Source organism: Gadus morhua, chromosome 20 (genome assembly GCF_902167405.1).
Source record: "Gadus morhua chromosome 20, gadMor3.0, whole genome shotgun sequence".
Classification (NCBI taxonomy): Eukaryota; Metazoa; Chordata; class Actinopteri; order Gadiformes; family Gadidae; genus Gadus; species Gadus morhua.
This window is the reverse complement of record NC_044067.1, coordinates 16,162,239-16,177,765: the sequence shown is the minus strand read 5'-3', so window position 1 is coordinate 16,177,765 and position 15,527 is coordinate 16,162,239. Positions and strand designations below refer to the sequence as shown.

The 15,527-nt window shown below is 41.7% G+C and overlaps 2 protein-coding genes across 6 annotated transcripts in view; one reads left to right on the top strand and one right to left on the bottom strand.

Annotated features, from left to right (window-relative positions):
- Positions 1-633: 633 nt before the first annotated feature.
- On the top strand, positions 634-5,048 carry agr1 (anterior gradient 1). Its single transcript, XM_030342587.1, has 8 exons — positions 634-738; positions 1,151-1,266; positions 1,642-1,705; positions 2,074-2,126; positions 2,387-2,463; positions 2,842-2,905; positions 3,510-3,593; positions 4,761-5,048. Exons 2-8 carry the CDS (start codon positions 1,161-1,163, stop codon positions 4,808-4,810), a joined length of 498 nt encoding a protein of 165 aa, XP_030198447.1. The 5' UTR covers positions 634-738; positions 1,151-1,160; the 3' UTR covers positions 4,811-5,048.
- Positions 5,049-13,021: 7,973 nt separating this feature from the next.
- The window catches only part of adarb1b (adenosine deaminase RNA specific B1b), a 113,555-nt gene continuing 111,049 nt past the window's right edge, over positions 13,022-15,527 (bottom strand). For all 5 annotated transcript variants that reach the window (XM_030343230.1, XM_030343232.1, XM_030343234.1 and 2 more), the window contains 2 exons: positions 15,180-15,358; positions 13,022-13,959 (listed from right to left, as the gene is read on the bottom strand). In XM_030343230.1, the coding sequence (XP_030199090.1) occupies positions 13,783-13,959; positions 15,180-15,358 (356 nt within the window). In that variant the 3' untranslated portion in view covers positions 13,022-13,782. The remainder of the gene's footprint in view (positions 13,960-15,179; positions 15,359-15,527) is intronic.

The following is a 15,527-nucleotide window of genomic DNA, read 5'->3' as shown; positions in this document are numbered from 1 at the left end:
CAGGGGACATACAGACGTAAACATAGACATATACCAATAATATATATATAAAACCTTTTTATAATGACCATCAATTGCTTGATTAAACACACTTAATTGCCCCAACAAATTACGTATGCATACAGTAATTTTCCATCATTTCCATGATGGCAAAGCAAAAAGAAACACATGACAAGCAAAATAATACACAGATTATGGTCAGGCAAGTAGTCATTACACGTTGGCAATAAAGTACATAATGTAATCACCTAATGTCAAGTCAAGTCAATTGACTTATATTAGCCCCAAATCACAGTTACAGGCTTTACAGGCCCAATTATGAACACCCCTAACTCAGAGGGAATTTACCTTGAGAAGGAGTTTGTGTTTGTGTGTGCATGTGTATGTCTCTTTTTTTTAATTGTACCTTTATTTCAGAATCTCTTTTACAAGGGGGTGTTGGCCAAGACAGCAGCATATAGTTCCATATAAAATATAAATTAAAGACAGACAACATAAAATAGTGTGTGTGTGTGTGTGTGTGTGTGTGTGTGTGTGTGTGTGTGTGTGTGTGTGTGTGTGTGTGTGTGTGTGTGTGTGTGTGTGTGTGTGTGTGTGTGTGTGTGTGTGTGCGCGCGCGCAAATGGGTGTGTGCAAATCTGGGTGGGTGTGTTTGTGCGTGTTCTGATGCCTGTTTGGTGAGTTTAGAAAATACATCAAGAACAGGAAGGGCTGATGTTTAATTTTTCACCATTCAAGGTAAGGGACGTTTGTACTTAGCCAATGAAGGATTGCTTTGACTTTTAAATTGCTTTTAATGATGCTGTTTAATTATGTTTTAGTATTTCTAATTATAAGTGATTTTTTTTTACATCTTCATTTCCATAGCACCATCTTTAGTTATTGAGTATCTTTCTTTAAACCTAACTGCCAATATTACAAATCTGATGCAAAAGTTAGAACGGGGAAAACCTATCAATAACTCCATCTTCAAAAAGCTTTTAAGCATGAATTCATTGCTTGTTTTGTGGTTGCTCCCTCAAGTCTGAAAGGATTGTAAATCTGGTTTGGTGACTTGATACAGAAAAGAGCTGCCTTAACTCTTAACGTCACCATTAACAAGTACTTGGACGGTCTCTCTCTCTCTCTCTCTCTCTCTCTCTCTCCACAGAACCTAGACAATGCCGGGCACAGTGTTTTGGACTGCCTTCTCACTGCTCCTGTTTGCCTGTAGCAGTGTGGCATTGAAGGAAAAAACTAAGATAAAGCCACAGAGATTGTCAAGAGGTGGGTCTTTCTGATAGTTTGACAACCAGATGGTATAGATGGTAATATCGTCCACGATGCTATTAATGTTCTCAGAAGCAGCATTCAGATATCTGCACTAATTCTAATTTGGATATGTACTTTATAGCTGTCTAGGCTTACACAGCACAGTTAAAACATGAACTTTTAAGATAATAATGTATTAATCAATAAAAGGAATTTCATGTGTTACAGCAGCAAAAAAGTACAGAGATGCAAATCAAATAATTATCTGAGAGGTATTTGATCAAATGTTCAAATTAGAATGCTTTAAGAAGATTTTGAGAATGGCTAGAGAATGATTTGACAATGTTTTGAGAATGAGTGATTTAAGAAAATAGTGTTTTTCTTCTTCAGGATGGGGAGACCGGATCACCTGGGTGCAGACCTACGAAGAGGGTCTGACTAAGATGAAGGCGAGGTACGTTAAGTATAACTCTGGATCTGTTACAATGGATAAAAGGCTGAATTCCTATGTTCAATGAGCTTGTTTATCTGGTTTGGAAGCCATTCTATTTGGCTACGTGGCAAGAGAGAAAAAAGCCATGCTAATGTTTCTGAGAAATACAATCATAGCATATCAACATTTACAAAATAAACCTAATCTTATTTAATGCTGTGAACAATATAGCATTAGATACTTGTAATCTTTGAAGTATGCCTTGCCAAGCTACACCTTTAGATAATTATTGGTGAACAGGTTAGTCTAGGCCAGCTTCCCACACAGCCTAGCACCCATTGTCACGTTGAAGGTGTTCAGTTGGCTCAGCCTGTGGTTTTGTTTTACAGTAAAAAACCTTTGATGGTCATCCACCATCAAGACGATTGCCCATTTAGTCAAGGTACGTCGTGGAATACAGAAGAACATAGAAATACTTACTAGCATGGAAGCAGGATCCTGATTGTCTTGTACTGACTGTATGAAAAAGGCCAATTTAATCATTTCTGTCTATGGAGGCAATTAAACTGCTGCTGCAGATTAATATAACTGCCTAGGTCCATTAACTGTAGCGTTTTAGGTTTTTCCTGAGGTTCCTGTAGACTATTGCACTAGTTTTGCCTCGGTCAGCAGTGGAACTAAACATCAACCTTTTCTCCACAGCACTGAAGAAAGTCTTTCTTGCTGATAAATCAGTTCAAAAAATGGCGAAAGAAGATTTTATTATGCTCAATTTGGTGGTAAGCATTCATACATATGTGGTACAGTGTGTGTGTGTGTGTGTGTGCGTGTGTGTGTGTGTGATTAACACGATTAGTTAACATAAGGCCGATATACATAGAAGCTGAACTGTTTGTTTTGTAGGCCTACCGTGTCTTTGACAAAGACCTATGAGTAATGAAGTGGTGAATGTAGCAGAGGAGGATTGCCCAGCTCAGAAAGCAAACGTACTAACCATGCATTTTTCCACCCATTCATTTGTGAAATCAGACACCTTACTTGTAGTCCATGGGTGGCGCAAATACATGGTTAGTTTACACTGGCTGAAGTTGGGTTTCCTCCTCTGATTGTAAGCAATACTCACTTTGGTACTAAATCATGTGTAACTCCTCCTAAAGCACGAGACCGCAGACCCCAACCTGGCGCCGGACGGCCATTATGTTCCCAGAATCCTCTTTGTTGGTAATAATGGCCGCCTCCAATTCCCGTTTGGGATCAGTTCTCTGGTCGCACACAGACTTGTTCATATCCCATCTGCCCTTATAACTGATATGTTTATCAGTTATAAGGGCAAGAATTGATCCTTTACAGCTTTTTAGCATTGGGCTTTTATTAGCTTATAATATTTAGATGTTATTATTTAGTCCCAACATTTCCAGCCTTATTTGCCTTTGTTGGTCAGCTGTAAACATGAATAGTTGGTCCTGGCTAACAGTAGCAATTATATATTTGAACCTACTTTAAGAATGTGGAAGAGTGGTGCGTAGTATTCATATGAGTAACACTAAGAAGCCTACTGGTTAGTACAAAGTCATGTTGATAATTATAGCATGATCATTGGCTACTCATTATTCAATCAGTGTTATGACATGACTTGATCATTACATCGAAGGGTATAACATCAGTTATATATGCAACATTTAAAAGCCAAGTAATCTCATCATCTGCTCATCTGTTTCATTATTTCCCATCTCTGAACATTCTCCTCATCTCCTCTCGACACAACACGTAACACTTTGAAATCCCTTGTGCTCTCTCTCCCCCCCTCCCCCCCTGTACCGGGCAGACCCGTCTATGAGTGTGAGAGCGGACCTCACGGGACGGTACTCTAACCGATACTTCACCTACGAGCCTGCGGACATCTCTGTCTGTGAGTGATTCTCCCATCCAATCCTGTATTATTAAGGTTCATTTCCTACTACTGTTTTTGTATATGCTTCATAGTTCTGTTTTTACAAATGATTTTCAAAGTGGTTGACATACAGAGGGGAAAACAAGATTGTGAACCAGTGAGACTGAGCCAGGAATATATACATACATAAAATGCATGCCCTCACCACACTCGCTGCGTATGTGAGAACATATGCAGGCCCTCATACATACAGGCATGCACATATCTGAAAAGGTGCTGCTGCATTTGCTATGTCATGAATTCTAGGTGCCCCGAGTGGTTATCCAAAGAAAAACCTTACCTATCAAAAGAATGACAGAACTACTGCGCGCGCGCGTGCACGCGTGCGTGCGTGCGTGTGTGTGTGTGGGTGTGTACTAGTACTTATACTGCTACTACTGCTTCAGCCTTGATACTAGCAACACCTTTCCTTAATGCTGATTGTATAAAAGATGTCGAGCACTCTGCCCTTGTGTCTGATGAACGCTGACATTTGACACCTTACACATTTGGTTGCATTTTACCCATGTTTCCAATCCCCTGATGAAAAATCAGTTGATTGAGCCCCTCTGTTTTGAGCGGTTAAGGTGAGCATTAGCATTTGGTCGGGCGAAGGTGAAGCCGTACTCTTATCGCCGAAACTCATTAACGCTGTAATCGGAGGCTGAAGAACTCAACTTAACCTTTATCAGTCCAACATAAATATACAGTCGACACTCTGAGGAATACTGGGCAGGGTGGTTTAGTGGTTAGGGCTTTTCGATTCTGGGTTCAATCTCCAATGTCTGCAGCCTACCTGGGCACCCTTTAGCAAACCCCTACCTGCTGGCCTGTACCTTAAAAGAAAGGGGGGAAATCATTGACTGCCCCAGATAAAAGTGGCAAATGTCCTCATAAAATTGAAGTAAACTGTAGATATAAATGGGAAACATTTGATGCATGGATTGAACAAATATACATTTACAATGGGAGATGATTATTCCCTAACATTTTCATTAAGCATGTTGTTTTGATGAGGACTTGTATATAGACCTCTTGGTATGGTGCATATTGTGTTGTGTTGAAAAGTAGGCTGAGTTCATCAGAAGTTATCTTCATCTGTGTGTGACTCTAATCCTCATCTTCTTCTGATTTGAATGTTTTCAGTGGTGAAGAACATGAGGAAAGCCAAGATTCTGCTGCGGGATGAACTTTGACTTGCTGACTGGGTTCCACCGTTAATACGTTGATTGTAAATGAACAATTAACTGATCAGATGAGCTGATCAACTACTGAAGGTCAACAAATCACCCTAAAAATGATGAATGTCAGAAAGTCATCGATGTGAAACAGTTTTCAAACACATTCTATTTGAAATTATATGTGCTTTCAATTAACAACATGAATAAATATATGAATAGACTTACAATAAATAATAAAATATTGTTAGTTTCATATTGTTTCATGCATTAGAAGAACAGAAACAAAATAATAATAATTTAAAAGTCAAATTAAGCTGAAATCTTTTTAAAATCTTCTAAAATTCAGCGATCATTGAATATGTTTAATCTACAAATACTATTTATGATTATCTTATGCTTTTTCTACAGGCAGTGACAATATTATACCACTAGGTGGCAGTATACTAAAGATAACCAATGCCATAGATAGATAACTAACTCAACTACCCTACGCTGTGTGAGAGAGCGAGTCAGCGTTATCATTTCATATATAATCAGGTTGTGCAACCTCAAATACGGAAAAAAGGTTCCAACTAATACCTTTAAAAAACTTTTTTAATGCATTATTCATAAATTTGTGTTGTGGAAGTCAGTCTTTTTTTGCATTAGATAATTTCCCCTTTGTAGGTTAGTCAATGAAAAATTAATTATTCACCTCGCCTTGTTCCTTCTCTTTGTCCTATCTGCTTCCTCTTCCCTATCGTTCGATTTTGTGCTCCGACCGGTTTGAGTACCAGGCACATTTCTTCTACACTCCTTGAGTATTCAGCCGCACCTCTGTTGTTCTTCCTCCCCCGCCTTCTCCTCTTCCTCCTCATAGAGCGTAGTTCTCAGTCTAATAATGGGCAGGGATGAGATACATTTCAAGTGACTCACTTAAATATATATTTTGATTGAGGTCTACTTTGATGTTGTTTCAAACTCCCTTGTCCTGGTCTGTTTAGGGAAGCAGCCCTTGTCCATAGCCTCACATTCATATAGAAACATTCTAAAAGTGGTTTGAATGAAATGCCTTATGGTAAGAGAGAAAATATAAATAATTAATAATAATAAGGGTGAGACAGTGTACTCCCCATGCTTGCACAATCCAAACAGGGAATTTGAATAATAATTTCAAGAAAAAGCCCAAAAGAAAAAGAGAAGATATTAATAATAAAAAAGGAGAGATTCTAGCTGTAATGTATTCACTTTAGGCTATGAAGTACATCGAACAATGCACAGAGTGAAGCAGACACTCTAGTCTTGTTGTCTCACTGACACACACCAAAGACCCGAGAGTGGATATACAGTACATGAATAAATAGGAATGCCTTCCTTTGCATACACAGAAAACAGAACAATGTGCAAAACAATTACCATAATGTCAAGGATCCCTCCCAAACCTTTCATAATTACTTCATCTTTCAAACCGGGCCAGAGTGAAAAATTGCCAAATTTTGAATCTGCTGACACTGAAGCGGTAACCTTCACTAGAAGCTAACTCCAGGGGAAGTTTCCCAGCCAGACAATAGAGTCTCTGAAGGCCGGCCAACAGCTACATTACAAATTAAGTTAGACCCATATTCATCTGAACGACAGGGGGTGTGTGTGTGTGTGATTTTCTTTGTGAAGGTAAATGTGGGTCTGTTTCAATGTTTTCGTGGGTTTTTATGTGTGTGTGTGTGTGTGTGTGTGTGTGTGTGTGTGTGTGTGTGTGTGTGTGTGTGTGTGTGTGTGTGTGTGTGTGTGTGTGTGTTCTAATTTAGGGGTTAGTGCATGGAGATGGGTTCCTCAGAACTCCCTTTTCGGGATGACAAAACAATCAATCATTCCAATACTAGACTCTTGATCAAGTTGAACACTAATTTCTTTCATAGCACACTTGTAATTCACTCAACTGATGATCACAATTATTGCGTTGTTCCTCTTCCAGAATTTTTTATATTATTATAACCAATTCATGAAACATACTTTTTGGTGGTTTGTTGTGGTTCTTAATACTAAGAAAAAATTCCACAACACATTAAGAATTACACATGACTCACTTTAACACACACACACACACACACACACACACAGGAACACATACACACTTGACTTTGAGCGGGGCTGTGACAAGGGCACAAGGCCATTAGTGGTGGGGACAGTTTAGATATTCAAATAGAGGAGCTGGCTGCCAAACAGGACCTTAATGAAGAGCTGGCCACGTAATACGCCATAAATCTCTCTCCCCTCAAAATGTGCCTTATCTCTCTCTCCTTCTATTTCTCCAAGCCTCTCGTCTCTCTTGGAATTTTATTAGCCTCTACCTTCCACTGTCTTTATTGAAGACCAACACACACACACACACACACACACACACACACACACACACACACACACACACACACACACACACACACACACACACACACACACACACACACACACACACACACACACACACAAACAATCCTGAAATTAAAGGTGCAGTTTGTAGAATTTGATCACTTATTCACTGGGCAGAAATGGAATATAATATTCGTAAGGATCTTTTTATTAGTGTATAATCCCATTGGAAGGATTGTGTTTTGGTCACCTAAGAATGAGCCCTTTATAGCGACATGGGGAGCAGGTCCCTGTCCCCGGAGCCCGCCATATTGCACCGCCTTGGTTCTGCAGTAGCCCAGAACCTACAAATGGTTGTAGAGAGGAGACACGGTGAGACTAGATTACTGTGTTTGTATGCACACATTAATGCACACCATGCACACCAAACAAACGGTTTGCCAGTTTTAAAGCAGGTGACCAGGGCGCGGTAAATTCCCGATACAACCAGATACTACCGGTCTACGAGAGGTCGGATCGGATCAGTTTTAGGGTCAGTTTTTATGGCCCTGTTGTAAATTAATGTGTGAATGGCTCCATCAATGAATGGATGGATGGTTATCCCCAATTTTTTTTCCATGGAAATGATTTTTGGGAATTGTAGAACTTGTCAACCCTGAACTTTTGACTGCGTGAAGAACAATAACTAATGATCATTAATTGTAGGCAATAATTAATGAAATAAAACCCATTGTAGTGGTGCCAAGGTACCCTCTTGACCAATGAGGTAGGCGGTGTGGTGGTGGGATGGTGGGATTGGCTAACATACATCAAGTCCACTGAGCAGAAAATTGAAATGGAAATATGGTCCTTGAATCCCTGGTTTACCCATCTGTAACCCCGCTTCTCTCCCTCCCCCCCACCAGCTCCTAATGTCCTGTCATCTCTGTCAGGGACACTTCTTGCCTCACACACACATGAGCGAGACATGCAAAAACAGACACATAAACAAATACATGCACATTGATGTACACAGACACAGGTTTTTAAATGTTTAACATTTTAAACCTGCTTTGGATGTTGTGCTGTTGGTTGAAAAAATGGCACCAGTTGAGGACGGTCCTCTCCTTGTTGCAAAAGGATCGTAGAATTTTCAATGAGCAATAGTTTTCTGTGACGACCTAAACATTGTGAGTTGCATTGTATTGAGTGGAAACCATCCTACTATTTTATTTACTGTCTATTATCATCTCCTACGTTCGGCAGCAAGGATATTTATAAGGTTAAGAGCTGCAGAAATTACGCCTAAAAAATATTCCATAAGGTTTTGTAACATTAAGGGGAAAGTAAACTCCCATATTAGCAAGTGTAAAGGCTTTGGAAAATACAGAAACATTGGGCTCCATAGGAGCAAGGGCCTGGTCTAAACCCACGTCCCACTCTTTATGAGTTAGTGTACACAGCCAATAGAACACCTTTCTGGAAATGCTTTTAAACCAGAAGTAGCAGACTTCTTCACTTTCCTATATAGATATACAACTTAAGAACATGAATCTACGGTGCAAGGTAACAAATGTTGATGTTGAGTGTGATTATTAATATCAAGCATATTGTGTGTGGCAGTATCTTCAACAAAGATTGTAAGGTTTAATTTAGATGATGGGTAGATTTAAGGTTGGTTAAAAGCAAGAAATGCGGGTTAGTCGTTGTTGCCAATCATAAATAAAATTAAATCATACAAATATTTCAAATGGAAGAAATTCTACAAGATGGTGTTTAGATAAAACCCACATACCAGAAGTATTGGCTTATCTACTTATTTAGGCCATGGAGTACTGGGAGAAGAAAGATAAGGTTGTATATATGATTTGCTATTGATCGTCCGACCACTATTCAATTCTTGGCCTCGGAAACACACATTCAGTATTTTCTCCTACAGTTGAGTGGTCTTTTCTTTAAAATGCATACGTCGTTAGTGCTACTTTAGTAAGGTTAGGATCACCTCCAATCATCTTCCCTAGCATTCCTTCCCTTACCATAGTTATCCATAAAGGAATAATTAACTCTCAAAGTAGGCTACAGTTCTATAAATATTGTGGTTGGGAAGAGTGGTGCAACCTGGGATTTGTTATTGTTTTAGAATGTGAATTATTCCTTTAAAACCCGAAACCTAACCAAACAGCTTCTTCTCAATTCATGTAGAAATAACAGCCAGAGACGCACAGAGGAGAACACAACAAGAAAGCTTTGAGTCAGATGGAAAAAGAACCTCAACCGTGTGCAAAAGTAAACTAGGATCTCTTTTATTTATTTTTTCTTCATTTTGTTATAGATCTATTTTCATCTGTTTCCGTTTGTCGTATTTCTACAGAAGTCCTTTAGGAGTTCCTAATCATGCGAGGTGCAGCTTCAGTGTGGATAGGGCATGCAAGGAGGCTGGGGCGACCGAGGTAGACACACACCTGGCGCCAAGATGGAGAGAGAGAGAGAGGGAGAGAGAGAAGACAGAGAGGTGAGAGAGCAAGAGCGAGAGAGAAAGAGAAACACAGACAGAGAGAGACAGAGAGAGAGAGAGAGCCAGAGAGAAAGAGACGACAGACTCAGAGACAGAGACAGAGACAGAGAGAGCTATTTGGGGCAAGGATGGAGTTCCCAACGTACAAGAGCGACCTCCCCCCCCCCCAACCCTTTTCGTCAGTCAGACGGTGATTCCCTTCCCACCACAGTTGCAACCAGGGTGGGGGGGGGGGGGGGTGGGGGGGGACTAGCCCTCTTTGTGGACGAAGAGGAGAAAGTGAGAGAGGAGGATGGGGGGAGGGGGAGCAGTTAAATTCTTGCTATAATAGTCACCATCCAATCCGCAGCACGGGGGATGGTTTACATCATGACATCATCAGTTGACATCTTTAGTGCAGTCCAAAAAAAAAAGGAAAAGAAAAAGGAAGAAGATAAATACAAGTAGAAGCAGGCAGTCTTTACGAACAAAAAAACGTCTCAACACTGAGACGGGAGACGGAGACAGGAAATTTATCTAGAAATCTATTGGGACAGAGACAGAAGACTAGAAGTATATAGTAGAGAGAGTACATCAGAAAAGAGCAGGAACCGAGAAGCGGGGGGGGGGGGAGGACCGTTTCCTGTTCCTGGTGGGAAGGAGTTCGCAGGGACACCAGGGGTCGTAGGGTGGGGGGAGGGGCAGGGGGTATTGCTTCTGATGGGGGTCATCACTCTGCCTGGTAAGAGAGAGCTTGGTCCCACAGATTTCAGGGATGTGATCCAAATCAAACAAGGGTTGTTTTTTTTTCTCTCTTCTACTGATCTTCTCAGGTGATGTCTTGTGTTGGTTTGCTTGGTTCCCGGGGCAGAGGAACTACTTCCTTGGACTCCGGGGCTATACTCTCTCTGTGTGCATGTCACTTCCTAGCGAAACTAAACTACAATCTCCAGCTAGTACCAAACTCACAGGGCATCGCAGACACATTTACAATGCATCACAGTTAAAACATCATATGGTAATATATCTATGTAGATATATCCATATATCTATATAGATATATCCATATCTATATATCTATATAGATAGATATATACACACACATATATATTCATATTAATATCTATGTGTGTATATATATATATATATTAAAAAAAAGTGTGACATAACATATGCCACGACCCAGTCACCTCATTGTTTCCGTGAGTGCATATAATGTAGGCTTGGGTGGCCCAGCCAGAATGCTACCTGGAGCTTGGGTCAGCCCAGTGGAGCCATTGCATTTCACATTAAATCCCTTCAACAGATCGGGAAAGAAATAAAATCACCACTCACTGTCCCAGCAGTTTGACAGTAAAGAGTGCAGGTATGGATAGATTTTTTTTTTTTACGTTTTTTCTTTTTCTTTACATGATTAGAGCAAATGGTTTTACAAAGGTCAGAGCTTGTTTGTGGTTTTTGGCTATATACATGACATTTAGGTGTAGATGTATCTTTACAATTTGTACACCTAGCAACTGACAGGTACAGGTGTTTCCAGATGTTTTCTGAAGGTATCCTGAATACGAGGGTTCCCTTGTTCTTTCCGTTTTTTTTTTTTCTTTGTACAAATCATTCAGGTACAGTACATTGTTCATTAGATCCCTCCAAAAAAAACTAAAATAATGCCAACAAATCTGGATTAAAAAGAGATTTGGAGAAGAAAAACAAAGTCAAGTATGGCAGGGAAACGCACACAGGGTAGCATCTTTGGTGAGGATTCCACAACCTTTGCTCACAGAACCAAAACACAAAGAGAGAGGAACGCTTGGCTCGCGCGACCAACGCCATCGGCTGGCGATGCTCTTTCACTTGCTGTAACGTTCAGGAGGTCAAAGTTCAGGAGTTGATATTGCAGCAACAATGGGGAGAGAGGACGAGAGACGGTGAGATGACAAAGATGGTGCTCCAACGGTCTTTCATCGTTACTGGCCGTGTAACTGATTTGACATTGAGGCGTCTTCCAGGGCAAACCTCACTCTCGACGCCCTTAGAACGTCAACCCTGTTGACGTTCTTGCCATCTTTTGGTTTAGCGGTCGGAGCGTTTGCTTCCCGAACCCCTTCTGGCATAGAACCCATGTTAGTGTACAAACTCTGCAGAATGAGCTGAACAGGAAGTCCTCTTCCCTCTGATGATACGCTGCACTGCAGTTTAAATAGAGTTTAGATGTACAGGGAGGAAGAGCTACAATCGCTATCTGGAGGAAGGGAGGGAGGGACGGCGGGCAATGTAAATGGGAGAGGAATACGCCCCCTTCCAGGGGGGAGAATGTGTCTATAGATCAGCGTTTCTTAAACTATGGGTCAGGACCCAAAATGGGTCGAGATGCAGTTGGAGTTGTGGGCGGTGCCTGACAACGCACAGAACACGCAGAAAACGCCAGGATTGTACTGCTTTCGTTTAAGAAAAGGATTGCCAATTCTGATGTTTTCAGCATTTTCTGAGTGTGCGGGGGCTGGGTCCAACAGACTCAAAGAAATGGTATTTTGGGTCCTGAAATGAAAAGGTTTAAGAACCCCTGCTATAGAGGGAGTTGGAGGCCTAGCCATCTCCATCTCCTGGTCTGAGTGAAAAGGTGGCATGGTGGACACACTGTGGATCCCTCAAGGGGTTCTAGGGTTCCTGGTGTCTGCTCTAACAACCCTAGCTGCAGCGCTGTTCCCATTTGTTCCAAATTAGAGAACCACCTTATCACCTAATCCTCATCTACTCAAACACAACCCAGTTTAATAACCAAAACTCCCCCGAAATCAAACAAAATCATTCAAACTCAAATGCACACAGAAACATCTAGAAAAGGGAGCAAGGAGAGAGAGAGAAAGTTTCAAAGCTGCCTGTGGAGTAGCAAGATGCTGGCATTCATTTACAACGTTCCATCTCAAGACTTTTCTCCAAGTTCAGTTCCCATGCAAAGCCCTGGCGTGCAGCCCCTCCACACACACACCACCCACCTACAGCCCACTGACCCCACCCCAACCATAGGCCACAACTGGGAGAGGGGGGCAGTAGGGGGTTGTTAGGAAGGGAGGGGTGTCATCAGCCTCTCACCAGTAGCTCACCATGGTTCATGTTTTCATAAAAATGAAATGACAATGGCCTAAAAGACGTTTAAAAGACACATATACAAGAATGAGGGGAATATTGGGAATCAAATGGTGAGGAATGAATGAATCATTGATAGAAATGATTAAAAATAATTCATTATCATCAATTCATTGCTAAAAATATATAATTCTTAGTTATTCATACAAATAATAATTTATAGTAATTAATATAAACTATAATTCATAGTAATTAATACAAAATATAATTCATACCAATTATAATAGGAATATAATAATTAAAATAATTGAGGGCCACAACTCTTAGGATCAGGTCTTTCTTTTTAATAAAGGCTCTAAGAAAAAAACACAACTAAAACACGTTTTATAGTATTTAACTTTTTCTACTAGATTTACATCCTTCAGAAGTACGCATCATTTTTAAATTAAAAGTAAAATGAAAAAATAAAAGGTACTTAATAAATCTGCCTGTTTTTGTCTCGGTAAAAACTACATTTCGCACTCAATAGACATAATGTCTTTACTTAAAAAAACTAAAAAAACAAGGAGTGATGAATGCAATAAGGAAATATCTCATAAAAACGTCATAAAAAAAACTCAATATTTTTTAAATTCCAGTTTTAAGTCGATTTATAGCTATAATCTTTAAAACAACAAAACAACAATGATAAAAAAAAACAGCATGACGTTTGAGGATGTTCTATGAGGAATGAGAACGAGATGAGGTTGGGGGAGGGGGTATCGTTGTTGAAAACACGCATACACACACATATTTACAATGTGTATGAAGTCCACATCCACACACACGCACCCCATCTCCCCACGCACACAAAAACACACACACACACACACACACACACACACACACACAGGTCAGGTCGATGGGAAGGGGGTGGGGGGGGTCGCATTCAGGCCTGGGTAAGAGGTGTGGGTTTGTGGTGGTGGGTTGAGCGTGTATTCATGTGTGTTTGTGTGTGTGTGTGAAGGACAAGTTTGTGAGTTCCAGAAGGGGCGGGGTTCAGATCCTCTCCCCTGGTCCCCCTGCTCCCCAACGCCCAGGGGACTCAGGAGGTAAGGGTGAACTGGTCCTGTTCGATGGGCTTCTTTACCCAGGCCCCCAGGCCGGCCTTGTGGAAGGCCTTGATCAGAGCCTGCTTGGCGTCGTGGTACTCAGACGCAGCCTGCTTGGCCTCGTGGTACGAGCCCGGCTTGGACACCTTGATCCTCAACGTGGAGGACAGCTGTGGGGGGGAGGGGCAGAGAAAGAGGGGGTGAGGGGGGAGGAGGTGGAGCGGGTGAGGAGAGAGGGGGTGATGGGGGGGAGGAGGGTGGAGGGGGAGAGAGAGAAGGAGGGGAGAGAATTAGAGGGGGAGATGGGGGGAGGAGGGGAGAGAGAGAGAGAGGGGGGGTGAGGAGTGGGGAGGAGACAGGGTGAGGGAGAAAAGAGAAGGGGAGAGAGAGGTCGGGAGATGGAGGAAAGGAGAGGGAAAGGATACAGAGGGCGAGAAGAGAGGGAAAGAGAAGACAAAAAACAGGCGGTCAGAGTTAATAACGGAGGAGTTGTTGAATGACAGAAAAGTTGGCCTCAAACCGAGCACTGTCTCTCCAATGTCCCTCCCTCTCACTTTCTGTCAATCTGTCTTACAATTGATCCCCTTCTCAATCGTTCTGTCCGTCTCTCCCACTCTGGCCTCCTCTCAATCTGGCATTCTGTCTCCTTCTTTTCTTTAGGGTTGTAAATATTAATATAGATCTATTCTACAGTGGAACTTGGGAGTTGGAAACTTTTTGCTTCCTAAATCACATATTGCATTCTTTCTTTCAAGGATTTTACAACCGGTCAACAATGTCTTACAGAAGAAAACAACAAATTTAAACTTAGTTGAAAATTGTTTCAATCCCTAAATCTACTTAATTAAACTCAACTTTTCACACTTGATGACAATGAAATGTGTACACAAAATATGCAAATAGAGAGATAAATAGATCCTTCTAGAAGCTTTCATCTTCCCACGTTTTGGCAATAAAACGGAAAATGTAAGATCTCCATAATCAGTGCAATAAAAAAGATTCAAAGGTTTGAGTTTTGTGTACGAGTGTGTGTGTTGCATGTGTGTGTATGTATCCATTGAGGGACACAGCTGTAGGTTAAAGCAGGTTAAAAATAAAGAAAGATAAAGACATACAGGTACACTCTCCTAGTCAAAAAGGTACCGGGTTCAATCCTCAATGTTTGCAGCCTACATTTAAGCGTCTTAAAACAAGACAACCTTATCCCTGCCTGCATATTATTGGCCTTGCATCGGTATTCACTTTAAACGGCTTCTGATACAAAGCTTAAAGTCTTCAATATGTAATCCCTATGCTAAATCCTGCTGAGGTCCGGGTCCGATGCAGGGACGGAGACGGGACAGGGACGGGATGGGACGGAACGGGGGCGGAGAGGGTTCTGGGTTGTTACCTTGGTATGCAGGCGCACCCAGCGGCTGTAGAGGGCGTGTTTGCAGAGGCGGGAGGCGCGGCCCACGTCGTCCTTCCCCGTGGTGGCGTTGATGACCTCCAGGGCCTGGTCGCCCACCGCCCAGTTCACGCTGAAGTTGGGGGCCTTGCCCGGCTGGCGCGCCTCCGCATTGCTGATGCCTGGGGGAGGGAGGGAGCGGTCAGAGAGTGGTCAGACACACCGGAGGTCCGACAACAGTCTGAAGACGGTTGACAAATAGTGCGGTAAGAAGGTCAGAGCACAGTAAGAGAACAGTTAGAGCACAAGTCAGGGAAGGTAACAGATGGAAGAAAGTCAGAGAAGAGTTTG